Source organism: Phodopus roborovskii, unplaced genomic scaffold, assembly GCF_943737965.1.
Source record: "Phodopus roborovskii unplaced genomic scaffold, PHOROB, whole genome shotgun sequence".
Classification (NCBI taxonomy): Eukaryota; Metazoa; Chordata; class Mammalia; order Rodentia; family Cricetidae; genus Phodopus; species Phodopus roborovskii.
Window position 1 is genome coordinate 6,377,949 of NW_026126646.1, and position 20,111 is coordinate 6,398,059.

A 20,111-nucleotide genomic window follows, 5' to 3' on the forward strand; every position below is an offset into this window, starting at 1 on the left:
GCATCAGGCCCCGGGATGCTAATGAGGGCGAGCGCGTTCCCACAGCCCGGACATTGTGCCGCGCGGCCCACCTGCTCCTCGGGGAGCGACCATTGTGCCCGCGCCAATTCACAGGCAATTTAGCGTGCGCTAATGGGCCGGCGCCTTTGTGCGGCCGGCGCCGCCATTGGCCGCCGAGTGTGGGAACGGCCGCGGCGCCCGGGCCCCAGGCGCCGGGTCGCCGCCCGCGCCTATATAGGGCTGGCGCGCGGGGGTCCGGGCCGCGCCAGCCCGGGACGCCTGGCTTTGCCCGTTCCGCTCCGTTCCGCTCCGCTCCGCTCGCCAGTCCCCTCCTGAGCGCCAGGCATGGCCCCAAGTACCGTGGCGGTGGAGATGCTCAGTCCCAAGGAGAAAAACAGAGTAAGTGCCACTTGCCCGGCGCGCGGCGTCCGGTTTCCCCGGGGCCTCTGGCCGCCGCCGCCCATCTGATGCCTCTCCTCCCGCAGCTGCGGAAGCCGGTGGTGGAGAAGATGCGTCGGGACCGCATCAACAGCAGCATAGAACAGCTGAAGCTGCTGCTGGAGCAAGAGTTCGCGCGGCACCAGCCCAACTCCAAGCTGGAGAAGGCCGACATCCTGGAGATGGCTGTCAGCTACCTGAAGCACAGCAAAGGTGAGCCACGCGCCCACGCCCGCCTCCCGTTCCCCGCCGGTGTCGCTTCCACCGCGCGCGCCCCACTCATGCCGCCCCGTCTACCCGCAGCCTTCGCCGCGGCAGCCGGCCCCAAGAGCTTGCACCAGGACTACAGCGAGGGCTACTCGTGGTGCCTGCAAGAGGCCGTGCAGTTCCTGACCCTGCATGCCGCCAGCGACACGCAGATGAAGCTGCTGTACCACTTCCAACGGCCGCCAGCTCCCACCGCACCTAACAAGGAGCCCCCGGCGCCCGGCGCCGTGCCCCATCCCGTGCGCTCCCCGGCCAAGGCCGCTGCCGCCGTCCCCGCCTCCCGCCAACCCGCCTGCGGCCTCTGGCGGCCGTGGTGACCCCGCGGCCTACGGGTGCTGGGAGCGGACCGGAGGACAGACAAAGCCGGTTCCTCTTGTGTTCGTCTCCGTAAAGGGAAGACCTTGCCTAGGCTGGCTGGCCAGCAAGGAGAGTCATTCTTAGAGAATGCATGTGCAGAGTTGCCATCACTCTGCCGCGTGTCCGACCCCATGGGGTTGTTTTGTGTTTGCATTTCAGCAAGTGACTTCTGGGAAGTCCCCGGTCACCGGGGGTTCTATGATATTTGTAGAGTCAGGGGTGGGTTTGCCGGTGCCCCAGGCTGTAGAGGACTTTCTTCAGGTCCCGTTGCTGCTGGGCAAGCACCCTGCAGGCGGGCTGTGCCCTGGGCACACTTGCCTTTTGTGAAGGCGGAACCGCAGGCGTTTCCTCATAGGAAAGCACTTAGCCTGCGTGGGCATAGGGCCCATGGGACCTCGCCTAAAGGTCCACGTGGCCTTGGCTGTCTGATGCATGCTCATAGTGGGCAGTCTGGGAGGGTGGGTTCTCCACGATGATCCTTAAAGGATTCCTCTGTGTGGGTGGGTGCATGTGGGCACGGTGGTTTTGTACTTAGAATTTGAACTTTTGGTCACGTGAGAGACCACGGACTTCTCTGAAGGCTTCTAATAAAATATCAAGCCCTCCATGTCTGTGCCTCTTATCTGTCTGTCGTTGGCAGCCACAGGGGTGGCCTATCCCAGGACTGGGGATGGGACGGTGGGACTACCATGTTCACAAACAGATCGGGAGTGATTGCTGGAGGTGCTCTAGCAAAGAAAAGCAGAAGGCAAGAGGCAGGAGGTGAAGAGATGCCGGGCACGCAGGGCTGCGGGTGCTCCCACGGTGCACAGGACCTGGGTGGCTCCCAGGGGAGGCTGGGAGGAAGGCATCACAATAACTGTAGGTCCTTCGCTCTGTCTACTGAGATGGGGGCTGGGGGCTGCAGTGCATCTTTCGCTGCAACAAAAAGAGGCTTGGCTGTGTCAAACCTGAGAAAGTACCCATCCAGGGTCTTGCTTTCCTTCCTGCCCCTGCTTATCTAGCTCATAAACGCCCGTCCTCCCTTCCTCCCTCCCAGGAGGCCACTGACTAAGGTCAGGGCTAACCCATTCCATTCAGGCCACGAAGCTGGTAGGGATGGTTCATTGCCTCAGGCAGGGCGTTTACTTTAAGGCAGGCTACAGAAGGTCAGCCAAATCTACAGGACCCGAGAACCACAGCTTCCAGGTGCCCCAAAGTCAAAAACCACAAAGCGAGGAGTGTGTGTCGACACGTTTTCTGAGTGATGGGCCACAGGTGTGGGCCCGGCCCTGCCTTGATCTTTTCCACGCAGGAGTTGTCAACAAACCTTAATCTCTTCCCTCTCTGCCTCCTCTGCCAGTGGCCACCTGGAGTTCCGCTGAGCCCCTAGCTGTAATGAGCAATGAAGGAGAGCCTCCATCTCCACTCACTGTGCTTACCGCAGGGGCATCAGCCCCATCTACAAACAGCGGGAGACCACTCCCTTGTGGTGTGTCCTTCTAAACATGGGACAGGCATACCCCACTGACAGGGACTGAGTTGCCTGGTCATCTTATTCTCAGGAGCAGCTCTGCCACCCGGAGCAGGCTCTCCCGCGCAGAGCATGCCCACCCTGCTGGCAGGCACAGGCGACACAAGGCTGCCTCCTCCCTGGATCAGTCCAGAGACAGGGGAGCTGCGCTTGGAGTGATAGCTTGCAGACAGAACCTGAGAGCAAGATACTAAGTTATGTGTTGGGCCTCTTGGGGGCACACAAGGCAGCAGGAACTCCAGATCACCTCCACTTTGGAGCCCTAGCCCCTCTTCCGGGCACCCTTTCCTCTTTTTTCCCTATACTTTCTGCAGATTGCCATTAAAGGCTCATCTTTCCCAGCTGCAGAATCATGACCTCTCGCGTCTCCCCATATCACTGTCCTCAAGGCTGGGCGCTCCTGAGTGTGTAAGGTCCTTAAAACTACTCCGATTTACATGGGAATGTCAGCATTGAAGGTCGCAAGTCTGTGGGAAATCGGGATGGTGGGTCACCCTATCAGAAATCACTGCAGCTTGCAGGGCCGACCTCACAGCAGGAGGGCGCCAGGCGCCAGGTGGTCTGGCTCAGCACAAGTTAGCATCCAGACCACTCAGCGTAAGAACAGTATTCCAGAAGCTTCGTATTCGTAGTTTGCAGAATAACAGCGCGCTCCCTTTCGCAGTCCTGACCTCTAGGACGGACACTTGTCTGGAGCGTTGGAGAGGCGCGGTCTCCAGCACAGGCGCAGGGGGCGGGGCTAACATTAGCATAATTTATGCACGCGGTCGTTTACCAGTCAATTATATGCGCATATATCTCCATGGCTGATGAGGCTGGCCAGGCACTTTCAAAATGGCGGAACGTGGAGCAAGTGGCGGCGGGAGCGGCGGGGACAGCTTGGACAAGAGCATCACGCTGCCCCCCGACGAGATCTTCCGCAACCTGGAGAACGCTAAGCGCTTCGCCATTGATATAGGTAGCTACGGACCGGGGACTGGGACGGGCGGCTAGAGTAGTGGGCGCAGGCGGCCAGCGGGGGCGGCGGGAAGGACGAAGGGCGGGGGCGCGGGCCATGCGCACAGCCTTACGGGTCGCCGCACAGCCTCTTGGGACTTGTAGTGTGTGCAGCTCCAAAGTGGCGGGGTCGAGACGGCTGTGGGACTTCAGCTCCCGGTAGTCACTGCGCGGTTGGAGCGGGGCATGTCGGGCCTCGTAGTCCGCGTAGTGCCGGCCGATTGTGCTGGCTCCGCTGAGGGACTGGCAAGGCGGGTAGCCTCAGAGCTGCTAGTCTGCTCAGATCCCCTGTGGTTTGGCTGCCGCCGGAGCTCCCGCTTCCCAGACAGCCGTTGAGACGTAGAACCCCGGCACTCGTGCACTGTGGGTGTAAAATTCCCAGCGTGTTCCGTGGCTTTGGATGCCTGCACTACCTCCTACGTCCGCCTCCTGCGTGCCTGGTGGTTGACCTCACTGCCCACCCGCTACAGGCCGGTGGGTCTTATACCCCGTCCCGCGTTGGGCTGCCTCATACTCTCCCTCCTCCCCCACGAGGAGATTCTGTCATCGTCCTTGTGTGCAGATGTGGAGACCAAGGCTAACTTGCTCAGGGGCTCTTTCAATTCGTAGATAACAGAGCTAGGATGGGAGCCGGCCAACTCCCAGCCACTCTGCTGTGCTTCCTGTTATGAGGAGTTTTGCACCCATCTGTTACAGGCGTTTTGCCCGTGCCTCTTGATGCCAGCGTGGTCAGTAGGGCCCACACAGCAGGGCGGCATCCGCTCGCTGTCTTGGACTTAACTCCGTGAATAAATGGCTGTGCTGCCTCCTAGCCTCAGTTAAAAGACTTGAAATCTCTATTTCTGGAATACCGAATGTGTTCTCTACACTCATGCTTTTGGGTTGTCTCTCTGAGGTGCCCTTTCTTGGGGCGAGGAAGAAAAGATAACCCGGTCTGAGCTCCCACTTTGTCCAGGGCTCAGGAGGGTTGGTGATGGGGGAGTAGGCACTAGAAAAGATTCAAGTAGCACCTGAGATAAATGGGTGACTGTGTGGATGTTGGACTGGAACTGGCGAACTTACAGGCCCAGCAGAAGGGAATGTCCACAACCAGACCAAGCCAAAGGCCCCAAGACAGCTGCTCCCAGGCTTCTGGAACCTTCTCTCCAGAGCTAGATTTTGTGTTTTGTCCTGTGGTCTGACACTTGTTTGTTGGGAAGAAGTCAAAATTAAATAAATATGTTTGAAAAGCAATTGAAGTTGATTGCAGATGTCATTTGGCAGTTGAGAAAATAGGGTTCACCTTGGATAATGTATGTGGCTCCCAGAGACCACCGACCTAGTGGCCACAAAGCATGAGCCGAACTGGAGGGTTGTCCCCAAACTGAGGCCAGGCACAGGCTACCTTGACAGAAGGACACTGCAGGGGTATGTTCAGTTGTTCAGTGTTGGTTTTTGTCTCCTCTCTCTGAAAGCTTCCACCAGTGCCTGGGTCCTGGATCTGAGCTTAGAAGGACATGCTTACGGTTCCTGAGGACAAACTTTTTTTTTTTTTTTTTTTTTTTTTTGCTGCAGCTGATGGGAGATCACAACTCATGGAATCCACAGCTCAGGCACCTACAGAACAACATGCTTGTTAGCAGTGTTGTTTAAAAATAGACTTCTCCTGTTTCCTCTTTCCTCACTGTGTCCCTGGATGGAGGAAGCCTCAGCTGTTCTGTGTTCCTGGCGAGCTCTTTTCCTTTCTTGAATGGGGACAGTCATGTCAACTAGGTTGATTCACTCCTGAAAACACAGGCAGGAAGAGACTCCAGGATAGTAAATGCTGGGCTGTCCTGCCCTTCCTTAGTTCTGTGCATGTGGAAGTCAGGACAACTTAGCAGGATTCAGCTCTCTCCTTCCACCCTGTGGGTCCTGGGGATCAAACTAAGGTCATCACACTTGATGGCAAGTACCTTTATCCCATCCATCTCTCTGGCCTCCCTGTACTTTCTGATAAGTTGCTTAAAGTACATTTCTGTCTGTTTGCACAGCCTTGTCTGTTCAGAAATACTGTGTCCTCAGAGGTAAATTAGACAAGAATCAGACAAGCCTGAGGACAGGCTTGGATTGGGGACAGGAAAGAGGGATCAGGAGGCTTAGGACTAAGGCCAGGGATGAGATTAAGTTTATACACTCACTAAACCAAACAAGCAAGGCTGCAGTGTGGTCATTCTTGGTTGCACGGAACAGGCTGCATTGTTTTAGTTTCACTGACGGGGGAGCTCTGGCCTCCAAGCACCCTGGTCCTACAAGTCTATACATTTGAGTATCTGCTCCCTTGTAGTCAGTCCATTAAGTATTTTCTCATAAAAACAAACACTTGGAAACAAAGTAGCGGTTTCGCTTTGCTACTGAGAGACCTTTGCCTTGTTTCTGTCAGGCCTCTGAGCGGTGTAGCTGCAATGGAGTGCTGAGATCCTGGTTTTCCCCATGTGTCGCTGGAAGGCCTGTGAATATGCAATTGCAACTACAAACTGGAAAGTGCCTTTTCTGCCTGCAGGACTTGTCCTTGACATTGCCTTCTTTGGGACCCTGAGCCACTTTCCCTGGAGTGTGGCTCAAGTGGACAGAGACCTTATGCTTTCCCTGGAGCACAGGGTGACAGGGCCCTGTGAAGATGTCAAGAGCCCACCTGACTCCAGGTGTGACTGATCCATACCTGGATTTCCAGCACTGGGGAGGTAGAGGTATATGGATTTCTCTAGATTTGAGACAAACTCAGGCTACGTAGTAAGTTCCAGGCCAGCCAAAGCTAACATAGTAAGACCCTGTCTGAAAAAACAATAGGACTGCCTGAGAGTTGGTGGCGCACGCCTTTAATCCCAGCACTCAGGAGGCAGAAGCGGGAGGGTCTCTGTGAGTTTGAGGCCAGCCTGGTCTACAGAGTGAGTTCCAGGACAGCCAGAGCTGCACAGAGAAACCCTGTCTCAGATAACAATAGAACTGAAGAAAAGGATAAACAGTAGTTAGAGGACCAGATTTAATTACCGGCACCGATATGGCTACGAACAACCATCTGTAACTCCATTTACAAAGGGCTTTGATGCCCTCTTCTGGCCTCCAAAGACACTGCATAGACATGGTGGGCAGGCACGTAAAATAAAGAATAAAACCTCAAAAATTAAAAAAAAAATGTATAAAAGTAAAATCTTTATAAACAACAAACAGGAGCTGGATCCTCTGGAAGCCTTTGGCTTCCTTCGGCTGCTTCTGAGGCTTGGGCTACTCTGTGAGCTCAGTCCTGAACACTGAGGGGGGGCACTCTCTGACCCTCCATCCCTGTTTGTAGATAAATCTGACCTGTTGACCCTGTGTATCTCAAAGATGCTGTGTGTTGCCCACCCTGGTTTGTTAAGATGATAGGACAAATGTGGATGGGTCAGTTTATTGGAGTCTATTAAGACTGGGGCTTGAAACTGCATTGCTCTTAGTGTTGGAACTCGAACCCCTGACCCCACATGTTCAGGCAAGCGTGCTACCACCGAGCCACATCCCAGCCCTTTTTATCTTGTACGTTGGGGTATTTCCCCTCGTGGCCCCCTGTGCCCCCCCCTTTCCCTAGATGTCGTTACGTTTCATTTTATGTCATATGTATACACACATAGCTTGATATACCTATATAAAAATCTGTGAATCACAAATAAAAGGAATACATATTTGTCTCTCCAAGGCCGGCTTAATTCACTCAATATGAGCATCTCCAGTTGTTTCCTTTTCCCTGCAAATGACATGGCATCATCATTCTTCGTGTGGATGGGTGGGGGGGGAAGCCATATAATTATACCACATCTTCATCCAGTTCTGTTCCCCAGCCCACCTTTTATTTTTTACTACTGTGAGACAGGGTCTCGCTAAGGGTGCCTGGGCTGGCCTTGAAATTAGTTTGCAGCCCAGGCTGGCCTGAAACTTGTGATCCAGCTGCTTCTGCCTCCAACCAGCTGGGATTACAGGTCTGCACCACCAGGCCTTGTAACTGAGTGTGTGAAGAGGTCAGAGGTCGCTCAGGCCTTCTGCTTTTTGTCCTCATTGCCCTGGAGCCTTACCGAGTAGGGTAGACACACGTCATCATCATGGGGTCACAAGCACATACTACCATGATATTGGGTTCTGGGCATCTGAACTCAGCACTCACAGTTGCAGAGCTAATATTTTATCAACTGAGCCTCTCTCCAGCCCTCGAGAACTAATTTTTTTTTTTTTTTAAACTGTCAACAGCCCAGTGAATGCACTTAGAGGCAGCAGCTTGGCTTCATTTCTGCTTTGTGAGTGTGGAGAGGGAAACTGTGAACTCAGATTAGTTAAGAACCCGTAAAGAAGAGCTGCTACAGCATGGCTTGCATTCCTTTTCTGTCTTCTTGCTCACAGGGATCTTAAGTTCATGTAGCACTACGCACCTTGTCCACACAGACCCGAATGCTCAAGGAAGAGCTGTTTGCTGCTGCATCATTGCCTCCTGAGAGCTTATAGGAGGTGGATATCAAGGTCTCCTTTGTCCTGTTCTGAATTTTGCCTGGCGTGTGTCTTCCCCTTGTAGGTGGATCACTGACCAAGTTGGCATACTATTCTACTGTGCAGCACAAAGTGGCCAAAGTGAGGTCTTTTGACCACCCAGGAAAGGTAAGCCCCTGGAGGTGGGTAGACAAGTGCCCTAGTGGGGCTGGGCAGGGTGGCTGCTTCCCTCTGGCCTTGGATTTCATGCTGTCACTTTTGTTTGTTGTCCCCTGCTGTTTACATATGCTAACACCATGGTCCTGGAGCTGATTGCTCTTCCCAGACCCCTTGTGTGGTGTCTCTCCTACCCTTTGTGGGAATGGTTCCCCTTCCTCTGCTCTTTGTGCAGTATCCTTCTCTGAGGGTCTTGGGTATCTAGGCCTCTTCCCTCCATCTGCTTTCTCTGCCTTGGCCCAAGCTAAGTTTGTGTAGTTTGTGTTGAGTGAATGCCTAATGTTCTGGGGCAGGGTGTGATTCTTGAGTCTCAAAGACTTTTTAACTCTTTCCAGGACATGGAACAGGACCACGAGCCACCCTATGAGATCTCGGTTCAGGAGGAGATCACAGCTCGCCTGCATTTCATCAAGTTTGAGAATACCTACATGGAAGCCTGTCTGGACTTCATCAGAGACCACCTAGTCAACACGGAGACCAAGGTCATCCAGGCCACGGGGGGCGGAGCCTACAAGTTCAAGGACCTCATCGAGGAGAAGCTGCGTCTGAAGTGAGTGGAGAATCTTAACCTGTGGTGTTTGTGGCTGCTCTGTGCTGTCTCCTGGCAAGTGCACCATGGCTGACTCTTGTGGCTGTGTTTCTTTGCAGGGTGGACAAAGAGGATGTAATGACCTGCTTGATTAAGGGGTGCAACTTCGTGCTGAAGAACATCCCACATGAGGCCTTCATGTACCAGAAGGATTCAGACCCAGAGTTTCGATTTCAGACAAATCATCCCAACATCTTCCCCTACCTCCTAGTCAACATTGGCTCTGGAGTCTCTATCGTGAAGGTGAGAGCCCACAGAATGCTAGCTGAGTGATTCAGCACCCTAGCTATGTACACGCTGTGTGTCACAACCTTCGCTGAACACAGGGACAGGTCTGACACCTTCATTGTTGGTGAGAGTTGGACACCTACCACTTAGACCCAGCGTTCGCTTGGAAGAGGAGCATGGCAGCCCTGGCCCCAGTGCCCTGGCAGCCCGTGTGACCTGTAGCCCGATGCCTAAAATGCCTGCCCTGCTCTTCCCCAGGTAGAGACGGAGGACCGGTTCGAGTGGATCGGTGGAAGCTCCATTGGAGGCGGCACTTTCTGGGGGCTTGGGGCTCTGCTCACCAAAACAAAGGTTATCCCCTTTGGGACCTCAGCCCTGTGGCCCTTAGACGTTTCCTGCTACCTGTCTGCAGAAGCTATACCCAAGCCTTTATCCTGGCTCTTGAACCAGGTCTTAGATCCCTGTGACTTGAGCTGTTTACACTCTGAAGGACAAGAACTCTGAGCTGCTGGAATTCTGCCAGCTCAGTGGTCTAGTGTGCAGCTTGCCAGCCCCTGCCCTTGCCCCATGTGCTGAGAGAGGCCCATTCACATCTGACCCGGCTGGCTCCTCTTTGGTGCCCAGGGTGGTGAGGGTCCCCCCCCCTCCAGCTGCTAGGCCCCTCACTATCCTGCTCTGCCCTGCCTGCCTCCACAGAAGTTTGATGAGCTGCTGCAGCTGGCCTCCAAAGGCCGGCATGCCAACGTCGACATGCTGGTACAGGACATCTATGGCGGGGCCCACCAGACCCTGGGGCTGAGTGGCAATCTCATCGCAAGCAGTTTTGGAAAGTCAGCCACTGCTGACAGAGGTACTTGCTAGGCTCTGCCCTTCATGGTGACCAAGACATGGCCTGCCTCAGTGCCCAGGACATCATACTGCCCACTAGTGTGGAGAGGCAAGTCTCACAGATCCCCCTGAGACTTCGTGCTGGGCCTCTAGGGCTCACCCTCCCAGAATCCTGCCAGATAACTTCCTTAGCCTCTGTTTCCTAGGAAAAGCAGTTGGGATTTTTTTTTTTTTTTTTTTTCCCTCTTGAAAACAAAGCCTCATTCATCCAGGACTGAGCCCCGCCTCACGTCCCAGAGCCCTGTGCCCCTCTCCTCGTATCTGTCTGTCGCCTGGGGGTACTCCCATCACACCCTGGATTTTAAAAGTTTTCATTTCCCTCTCAGAGTTCTCCAAAGAAGACATGGCCAAGAGCCTGTTGCACATGATCAGCAATGACATTGGACAGCTCGCCTGCCTCTACGCCAAGCTGCACGGCTTAGACAGGGTGTACTTTGGGGGTTTCTTCATCCGGGGCCACCCTGTGACCATGCGCACCATCACCTACAGCATTAACTTCTTCTCCAAGGTGACTGAAGCCAATTTCCTGTCCTTGGGCACTGGTGTGTGCTCAGCTCATCCCAGCTGCTCCAGTACCTCCGTAAAGTCTCCCAAAATGGCGACACTCTGGCCAGAACTCATTTCACACCCAAGGGGCACATGTGAGGCTCTGGGATGGGGCACAGTCACGGTTCCTTGCCTCCAGGCTCCTAGGGAAGATAAGTCTCCACAGACAGATGGCCCTCCCACCCACCCAGACCTTCTGGTCAACTGCACCTTCCTCCTGGCCAGCCTGGCGTTCTGTGTTTTGAGTGTTAAACCTGTCACAGTGAAGGGCTATCGGGGGCTGTCCTTTAGTAAGGGGAACCACACATGGGTCTAGGTGTCGGCCAGTGGAGCACTAATCCACTGGTGCTTGGGATTAGGTAGTGTCAAGCTCCAGGAAGGCTGCTGGTATAGTTGGGCTTCCCCTCAGATCACTCAGCCCGCCGGCTACCCTGTGGCATGCAGCTAGTATCTGTTGGCAGGGTATCAGGCAGCCTTGCAGAGGTTGGTGTGCTGGTGTGGTGGGTCCAGAATGGATCTCACTGGACACTGACCAGTGGCCTGTGGGCTTGGGCTGGGGCAGGGCGAAGTCCAGGCTCTCTTCCTGAGACATGAAGGCTACCTGGGAGCCATCGGGGCATTTTTAAAAGGAGCCGAGCAAGACAGTGAGTAGAGTCACGCTGCACTGAGCAGTGGCAGGTTGGGCAGGGAGTGGCCTGTGCCCCTGATTGGGGCATTTGGGTGGGAGAGTGGGGTACCAGAAAGGGGTGATCCCTTAGCGTGTAAATAGAGCAGGGGCAAGCAAGGCTGACCTGGTAACTGGCTTCTCGTTCTTCTAGGTCCTAACCAGTACAGCTGGGGCGAGAACTACGCAGCCAGCTCTGGGCTGATGAGCACATCGCCCGAGCTGTGCCCCACACAGCGAGCGAGGAGCGGCACAGTGAGTAGCAGGCCCTTCCGGAGCAGCCTGCCCAGCCATCTCCGCTGTGGCCACTCACCACACAAGCTGCTTTTATGTTAATAACAAGTTAGACTTGAGGGCTGGAGGTACTGAGGTTTCCAGGGCTCTTGGGAGCCCGAGAGAGGCCTGGCGGCACCAAGCTGGCAGCTGTGAGCATGTCTGCAGCAAAAGTGGAGACCAGGCCTGCCCTTGATTGCCGGGCCTGACCTTGATTGGTAGGCCTGCCCTTGATTGACAGGCCTGCCCTTGATCTGAGAGCTCACTGCCAGCAGCTTTGTGTTTCTTGGGAAGTCTGCTCTCCCTGGAATATTTTGGACAAATTTCTCAAGCCTCTACGTGAGATGAAATCCACTGTGATGATAGACACGGGGCTTTCTTAGCCAGAGGCAGGCTGAGCACTGTGGGGATTCATTAGCACGCGCCTAGTTAGAGTCCTAGGCTGAGGGCTCCTGCCAGGCATTCTGTTGGATGCCCTACTATGGTGTAGTTGCAGTTTTACCAGCTGCCTGGCCATCAGCAATTGGCCATGGACCTTTTGTAACTCGGATACCGTACACATCCGGGAAAGAGCGGTTGGAATAAAGGCAACTACTAGAAGCATGAAGTAAGCCACCACCCTCAGGACAAGGTTGCCAGCACTAGAGTGGAAAACAGCTTTATGGTGGACAGAGCACCCCTTGGTAGCCCAGGCCTCTCCAGTGCGAGCACTCTGATGTCCCCCAATACACTTGACAGTGGGCCAGGCCAGACCGGGACTGCTGCTCAAGTGATAGCTTCCAGCCTTGGTTTTTAATTCAGGTGGCTGTGTTGAGGCCTACCGCATGGATTCAGAAATGAAGGGAGACAGCAGCGGTCAAAGCTGTCCTCCTGTCTATCCTGGAGGGTTGCTCATGCTTCCCTCAGAGAGCGAGGCAGGGTGAGTGACACCTACCCAGCTCTGTCCACACCCCGGGGCCTGCGTAGCTCTGCTGGGGTAGTGTGTCTGACATGCAGGTGCTGTGCACTCATTTGAGGCTTATATTGCCAAGAGAGACAGAACTAAGTTTGAAATCTGTGCCAGGAAAGCCAACAGAGGCCTTTGCGATGCCAAAACCTGCGGAGTGGGAAATTTGGCAGCACAGTAACGAGTAACAAGAGCCGCGAGTGCCATGTGTGCTCCTGTGCAGAGAACACTGAGGCTGGGCTGATTGGTGCTGAGCCAGTGGTTAATTAGGTAACCCCTGCCCCTTTCTGCTCAGTTTGGGAATTTCCCAGACCTTTCTTGCTAACCTTGCCGCTTATATGCATTCCCAGGTTTTGCAAGTATTTGTCCCTGTGGCTCTGTCCAAACTGAATCTTCACCTAGAGTTCATGTTCATTCATTGTAGTTCTCTCATCCCCTGGCTGAAAGAGCTTGGATTCTTGGGTATGACATTGCTGGTGGCCTTGGAGCAGAGGTCACACGTAGGCTGACTCTGCCTCTTGTCCTAGAGCTGCTGTGGGCATGCTCGTCTCACTGCTAACTACATGCTGATTCAGCTCCTCTCACCTTAAAATAGAAAGCACCAGTGGGTCGAGTGATGGTTCCAGAAACATTCATGGGCTTGGCACTGGTGGCTGTGGGGTACACGTGGCTGCCAAAGTAGCTGGTCTTACTGATTGCGTCTTGGGGCCAGTGTATGAGGAACAGCCATGAAGTGTTTTGCAGATAGCGAATCGGGTGCACAGGACAGAGCAAGGCGTGTGCGAGTGTGCCTGAGAGGGCTGTTGGGCACTTAGTTCTGCAGGTCTTCAGCACGGAGCAGTAGGAGCAAGGCTCTTGGAGAGCTGGAGATGCAGCGCAAAGCTGAGTGTTGGGAGGAAACAGCATGAGCTGGTGTTAGAGCAGCCAAGGGGGCCAGCTCAGGAACCACAAGCTGCTGTGGAATTGAGGGTGACGGCCAAGAGGTGTTGATTCAGGGGAGGCTGGGAGTTGCCCTGAAGCTATAAGAGTAGGTCCACCCCACTGCCAAGCAATGCGCTGAACCCAGCAAGTCTGGCTGGTGGCTACAAGAGGAGGCAGGTAGGCTCTAGAGCCAGCGCTTACCTGAGGACTTGGTCTCCCGACAGTGACATTTCCAGTATCCTCTTCTTGTCCTCCTAGTTTGACCTGCTGGAGATGGACCGGCTAGAGAGACCCCTGGTCAACCTGCCCCTCCTTCTGGACCCATCCTCCTATGTACCTGACACAGTGGACCTCACCGACGATGCTCTGGCCCGCCAGTACTGGCTCACCTGCTTTGAGGAGGCCCTGGATGGGGTGAGGCTCAAGACGTAACAAGTGGCCCATGTGGTCTCCAGAGCACCTGTCCTGCTCCAGGGCTTGGCCGGTTCCATCCCTATGAGGGTCAGCGGGGAAAGAAGGCAGAAGAGGACAGGGACAGTCTCTGGAGGCCATGTGGTCTTAGAAAGTGAAGAATACTTCTGTCTCAGGCAAAGTACATTAGGGTGAGGGCATGGTTTAGTGAAGTACTTTCTACAGAACACCATGTGCTTTTACTGTTTAAGGATTTCCAAAAGGCAAGCTATCACACAGACCTCTGTTTGGGGCAGTTTTGGGAGAGGGTCTTAGTCTATAGCCCAGGTGAGATTGAAAGTCACTGCGTAGCCAGATTTACCTCAAACTCATCCTTCTGCCTCAGCTTTCTGAGTGCTGGGATTATGCCAGCCTATGCCACCAAGCCAGGCACGTGATCTGATTTTGACATGAATAGGATTCTGTGTTGCTGTGGAACCTCTACCCTGCTCATTTTTTTGTCTGTCAGACTCTGACAGAAACAAGGAAGAACTGGCTGACACTTTGAGAGGCTTCGGCTTGTGGGCCTGTGGTAAGACAGCATTGCAGGGTAGGGCACAGAAGAGTGAAGCTGCCCACTCTCTGGCAACCAGGAAGCAGAGAGAGAGAGAGAGACTGGAAGGGACCAGGGCAAGATGCATTCTTCAGAGCTAGTTTGGTGGCACACGCCTTTGCTCCCAGCACTCAGGATGCAGAGACAGGCAGATCTCAGGGAGTTTGAGGCCAATCTGGTCTGCATAGTGAGTTCAAGGCCAGCCTGGCTACATAGTGAGATCCTATCTCAGCACACACATGCACACACACTCACACACACATGCTCTTCAAAGGTAAATGACTACTTCCTCAACCAGGCCCCACCTCCCATATTCTACTTCATAACTGTATGAATATTTTGAGTCCATCAATGAATCTCTCCATCGGTGAAGAGCTCTTGTGATCCGGTCTCCTTCCAAAGGTCCATATCTGAATACTGCTCGCATCAGGGGCCAGGCCTTTGGGAACTGCTTTGGGAACACTAAAGTTCAAACCGTGTGCGTCCTTGTACATTTTCTGCCTTTTGCAGTGCCAGTACCCTGTGTGGTGGTAGTGCTAGCTCTGGGAGGTGTGGGGTCAGGGCTGAGCAGCTAAACTTTGAGCTCAGGCAGACTGGGTGTGTGCTGAGTGAGGGGCACAGCCTTGGACCCCAGACAGCCCCTCTTGGTGGACATTAATTGCAGCCTTAATCTTTGTAGCTGCCAGTGAGGACCTGCGGTCTGATCTTGTCTCACAAGGCAGCAGCAGGATGCTTGGCAAGGGTGGTGTCTTTAGAAGCTGAAGCACCAGACACACTGGGCCATTACCATTTTATTGCCATAGACACTGGCTTTAGCTGTGCAGATGTGCTCCAGCACGGCTGGGCAAGCCCTGCCAGCCTGCGCCTATCCTCAGGCTGCGCCTGCCTCCAGGGAATTTGACTTATTTGACCTCACTGCTGTGGCAGGTGGTGAAGCGAGCTGTGGCCAGCCAGCCAGAATCTGTAGATGCAGCTGAGAGGGCAGAGAAGTTCCGGCAGAAGTATTGGAGTAAACTGCAGACGCTGCGGCACCAGCCCTTGTGAGTCCTATGGCCCGGGCCAGCCCCTGCCTACCGGCCACCGAGGAAGGGCTTCCCTTCTTGGCATGGGGACCCTGACTGGCCTGGCAGCACGATGAAGCCCACATGGTATGGTCTCTTCAGGCCGTGTGCAGAGGTCTCACTGGGCTTTCCTAGGCTTTCCTAGACCTATCTTCTTCAGCCACACTCCATCCTGGTTTTGTCCCCAGTGCCTATGGGACACTGACTGTGCGCAGCCTGTTGGACACGAGGGAGCACTGTTTGAATGAGTTCAACTTCCCAGATCCCTACTCCAAGGTGAGCTCCTCGGGCTACAGGTAGGGCTCAGAGGACTTAGTAGCATTCTATTATGCCCAAGCTCAGGAGGTGTGAGCCCACTCCGGCTAGTTCTCAGTGGACAGCTCTACTTCAGGAGCTGGGGTCCAGCCACTGTAGCCCCGTGTGTTAGCACTCTCCTCAGGGCCTCTGGGCCCCTGCTTTCCCTGCTATCAGGCATCTTGTTCCTTCCTCATAAACCCATGCATAGTGGCCTCTAGGGGTGCGTGTTCTCTGCCTCCTGACTCCATTTAACCTTGTGTGCTGAAGTGCTTATGTGCTCTGCCTCCCCCAATGCCGTGTAGGCCCGAGGACCACCCCAAATCAGTAAGTGACACGGTACCCCCAGGGGGCCAACCCTGAGTGACCCTTTCCCCTCCCTGGTATGTTAGTGTTTGCATCCTCAGTGAGCCTCCTTCGTCTGCTGCCCTGTCTGCCCTGTGGAGACTTCCTCAGAAGCTACAAAGAGGCCGGGCAGTGGTGGCGCACGCCTTTAATCCCAGGACTTAGGAGACAGAGACAGGTGGATCTCTGAGTTTGAGTCCAGCTTGGTCTACAGAGCGAGTTCCAGGGCAGCCAGGGCTACACAGAGAAACCCTGTCTCAACAACCCCCCCTCACCGCCTCCAGAGCAAGTACCAATAAAGCAATGGTGTGTGCTTCCCATAGGTGAAGCAGAAGGAAAACGGCCTCGCCCTAAAGTGCTTTCAGAGTGTGACGCGCTCACTGGACTCATTGGGCTGGGAAGAGCGGCAGCTGGCCCTGGTGAAGGGGCTATTAGCTGGGAATGTCTTCGACTGGGGAGCCAAGGCCGTATCTGAGTAGGTGTCTGAGGCGTCCCTTCCCTCTCCCTCTGAGGTGGCTTATTCAGTGACTAAAGGATGCCATCCTGCCGCAGGCCGTCTAGACCCAGACCCAGACCCATCTTGTTCTGGGCTGGCCCCACTTTAACAGTGGTGGACAAAGTCACGGGCCTTTGTGCTACTGGAGGTTTAATGGGCAGGCACAGATCATAGTGAGGTAGATTTGAGCTTTAGGGCTGACATCTTCAGGGTAAAAGTCCAAATTCATAGTTGCTAAGCACAGCAGGGATCGATGAGACTAAATGTCTGATGTAGCCAAGGGGCCTCACAAAGGTGTTGGCCTTATCTGAACACTGGGACAAGTGTGTTTGTAGAGAGCATTGAGTTGCTCCTGAGAGCTCACCCCAGGCCCGAGCCTCATTGGGTGACCATGCTACTTGGCTGGTGTGGGTCCACTCCCCTGCCTCACCCTCATCACAGCTGGCCATTTGAGATATGGTGGCAGGGTAAACAAGGCTGCCAGTCAAAGGAGCTAAGCTCCACTGCTCTGAGCAGGTCTGAGCTCTTACACTGCACTGGATGTGTGTCTGCAATGTGCTCTGTCTGGAGCTGGGCTGTCTCCTGTGCGGAGGTGCTGCCAGCCCAGCTCAGCACAGCCCTGCTGGGAGACACCTCACCATGTTGGTTCATGCTGGAATGCTTGCTTTGTGCTTTTGCTTTATTTTATTTAATTTTTCTCTTCTCTACGCAGTGTCCTTGAATCCGACCCCCAGTTTGGGTTTGAAGAAGCAAAGAGGAAATTGCAAGGTGTGCACACCATGGCTGCGTTGGTGCTCCGTGTGGGTGGGTGGTTCTGCAGAAGTTAGGCCGTCAGCAGGGCAGGAGTAACTCTGCCTAATGCTGCATTACCATGTGGGCTTCCCTGACTGGAGTTCCCTGTCTCCTCACAGAACGGCCCTGGCTCGTGGATTCCTACACGAGGTGGCTCCAGAGGTTAAAGGTGCGTTAAGGTGCCTCTGCTTCTGCCCTTGGGGGTTGGAACACAGAGCCTGGACCTGGCTACCAAAGGCATTGGGCTTATTGTGAGATGGGTGCAGCAGCCCCCTCCCCATCCCGCACCCCACAGTGCGTGGGACACAGGTATAACCTGTAGCCCATCACTAAGAGCTCACAAGCCCCCAGCTGAGAATCTGGTGTCAGAAGTACCCATTGCAGGCCTAGGTGCGACCCAGTAAAAGAACAGTTGCTCGCTGTGTATGAGGTTCAGGATTCCGGCCCCATGCACCCCAGGGAGAAAAGATGTCCCCGCTCCCTGCATGACCTCCTGCCTCGACCACTGCCTGGGTCACCTGGCCTTGGGACAAACTACCCTGTGCCCATAGGCTGCCATGCTCTGAGACCCTCTTCTTGGAGCCGGCCCCTGCGGGGGCTGTGTGGGTGTAGAATACAGTGGTGTGTGAAGCGCTCCAGTGCACCTGTTCCCAACTGAACGTCCTGGTTTTGTCTTACAGGGGCCCCCTCATAAATGTGCCTTAATTTTCGCAGATAACAGTGGAATAGACATCATTTTGGGAGTCTTCCCCTTTGTCAGGGAGCTACTCTTTAGAGGGACAGAGGTGAGTGGAAACGCTGGCTGGGTGGGACCCTTCCCCCGGGCTTCTCCACTGTTGGTGGGGTTGGCGTTGCCGTGGGCTTCTGGCGGTGGTCAGAGCTCCTACATTTGTGTCAGGTGAGTGTGGGTGAGGCCAGGGCGAGCCTGGGCTTGTGGGTGTGGCTGTAGCTTAAAACCTGGGCTTGCCCTCTGCTGTCCCTGGAACGGCATTTACCAGACACTTGGGGATTCATGGGAGGGCATCCTGGTCCAGGAGGCAGGCCAAGGATGGGATGAGCGGCAATAAACATATTCTGAGCACAGCCCTGCCTCTCTCAGAAGCCACGGAGCCCTGAGGTTGTGTGGGGCCCTGCTGCCCACTTGGCTGCTGCTTGGACACTTGCCAGAGAAAGCTGGATGAAATTTGGCCGGATAAATAACAGCCCAGGTTCTAAAGAGCTGCTGCCCCTCACTACAGGTCATCTTGGCATGCAACTCAGGCCCTGCTCTGAACGATGTGACCTACAGTGAGTCCCTCATTGTGGCAGAACGCATTGCAGCCATGGACCCCATCATCTGGTAGGTTCTGGCTGCCTGTGTTAAGCCCGGCGGGAGGTAGACCTGGGCACTGTACTGGGAGATGCGCAGAGGATTGTGGGGAGTGCCTTCCTGGGCCTGACTGCCTTGTCTCCTATAGCTCTGCACTTAGAGAAGACAGGCTGCTGCTGGTGCAGACTGGTTCCAGCTCCCCCTGCCTGGATCTCAGGTAACCCATCCCTCAGCCCTGCTGCTGCCTACCCTAGATATGACCTGTGTAACCACTTCTTCCTGTGGCCTGCAGGGCAGGTGGGCAGTTGACCCGGCTCCAGGCCTCGGGGCCCTCCCACAGCAGGGCCTCCATCCCACCCACCGTTCCCACAGGCAGTACAGGCAGTGTGTCCTCCAATGCTTTTTTCTTTACACGTATATTGTCATTTACTCACTATGTCTCTATACGTGAGGGTCACAGCACCTGTAGAGGGCCAAGGGCATCTTACAGGAGCAGCCTTTTTCCTTTCTGTGGCTCAAACTCAAGTCATTGGACTTGTTGGGAAGTACCTAAACCCATTGAGCACCTTGCTGGGCATCCTTTAGTGCCTCCTGCAAAGAGCTGCACTGCACTAGGCATGTCCAAAATGTGGGCGTTAGCGGAGCTGGGCGGGGCTAGGGGTGGAGCTCCCCGCCACAGCTGGGAGGCTGGGCTTGGACATGCCTCGGCCAGAGGCACTGGGAGAGGTCCCCTTGTCCCAGGGGACAGGGTTGGTGTCACCAAGGTGTGCTCAGGGCTGGTTGTGGCCAGCCCCTGGCCCAACCTCTCTGCCACCTTCTTCCCCGAAGCCGCCTAGACAAGGGGTTGGCCGTACTGGTGCGGGAGCGCGGTGCGGACCTGGTGGTCATCGAGGGAATGGGCCGTGCCATCCACACCAACTATCACGCATTGCTGTGCTGTGAGAGCCTCAAGCTGGCCGTGGTGAAAAACGCCTGGCTGGCGGAGCGGCTGGGAGGCCAGCTCTTCAGTGTCATCTTCAAGTATGAGGTTCCCACCCAGTGAGACGCCACTGCCAGACAGACCTGTCTGCCTGTCCCTCGGCGGGAGTATGATTTCCTGCGAGGAGCCTGTGTCACACCAGAGTATTGATACTGTGCTCCTGTGACTGACAGTGTGTGTACCAGGGCCACCCAACCTAGCATTTGTCCTGTGGGACACTTGTGTTGGAATGTATTTAACTGTTAAATAATCTTTTATATATATATATATACATATACATATATATAAATATATAAATACACATGTATTCACCTGGTGGGAAACCGTTCCTGGCACAGCAGGTCTCCCGGAGGCCAGATCCACTTTCTGTGTGCTCCTGAGAAAATGCCCACAGCCTGAGTGGTCTGTGGTAACCCCAGTGACTACCTCAGTCACCTCTGGAGCTACCAAGTGCTCAATTTTGAGTCCTGTCGGTCACCTCCTTGGGTCCCAGCGTTTCTCCCATTCCTGTTCTTGACTC

At 54.7% G+C, this 20,111-nt stretch overlaps 2 protein-coding genes across 2 annotated transcripts; both read left to right on the forward strand.

The window, feature by feature from the left end:
• The first annotated feature begins 292 nt into the window (after positions 1 to 292).
• On the forward strand, positions 293 to 1,060 carry Hes5 (hes family bHLH transcription factor 5). Its single transcript, XM_051173857.1, has 3 exons — positions 293 to 399; positions 486 to 651; positions 742 to 1,060. Exons 1-3 carry the CDS (start codon positions 346 to 348, stop codon positions 1,020 to 1,022), a joined length of 501 nt encoding a protein of 166 aa, XP_051029814.1. The 5' UTR covers positions 293 to 345; the 3' UTR covers positions 1,023 to 1,060.
• A 2,309-nt stretch (positions 1,061 to 3,369) lies between these two features.
• Pank4 (pantothenate kinase 4 (inactive)) lies at positions 3,370 to 19,898 on the forward strand. The gene is made up of 19 exons (XM_051173819.1): positions 3,370 to 3,533; positions 8,127 to 8,209; positions 8,593 to 8,807; positions 8,906 to 9,089; positions 9,333 to 9,425; positions 9,771 to 9,924; positions 10,289 to 10,470; positions 11,071 to 11,152; positions 11,327 to 11,427; positions 13,571 to 13,726; positions 15,243 to 15,355; positions 15,565 to 15,652; positions 16,339 to 16,490; positions 17,224 to 17,279; positions 17,423 to 17,472; positions 17,984 to 18,088; positions 18,542 to 18,642; positions 18,761 to 18,829; positions 19,441 to 19,898. The coding sequence occupies exons 1-19, from the start codon at positions 3,410 to 3,412 to the stop codon at positions 19,652 to 19,654; spliced, it is 2,322 nt and encodes a 773-aa protein (XP_051029776.1). The 5' UTR covers positions 3,370 to 3,409; the 3' UTR covers positions 19,655 to 19,898.
• Positions 19,899 to 20,111: the final 213 nt, after the last annotated feature.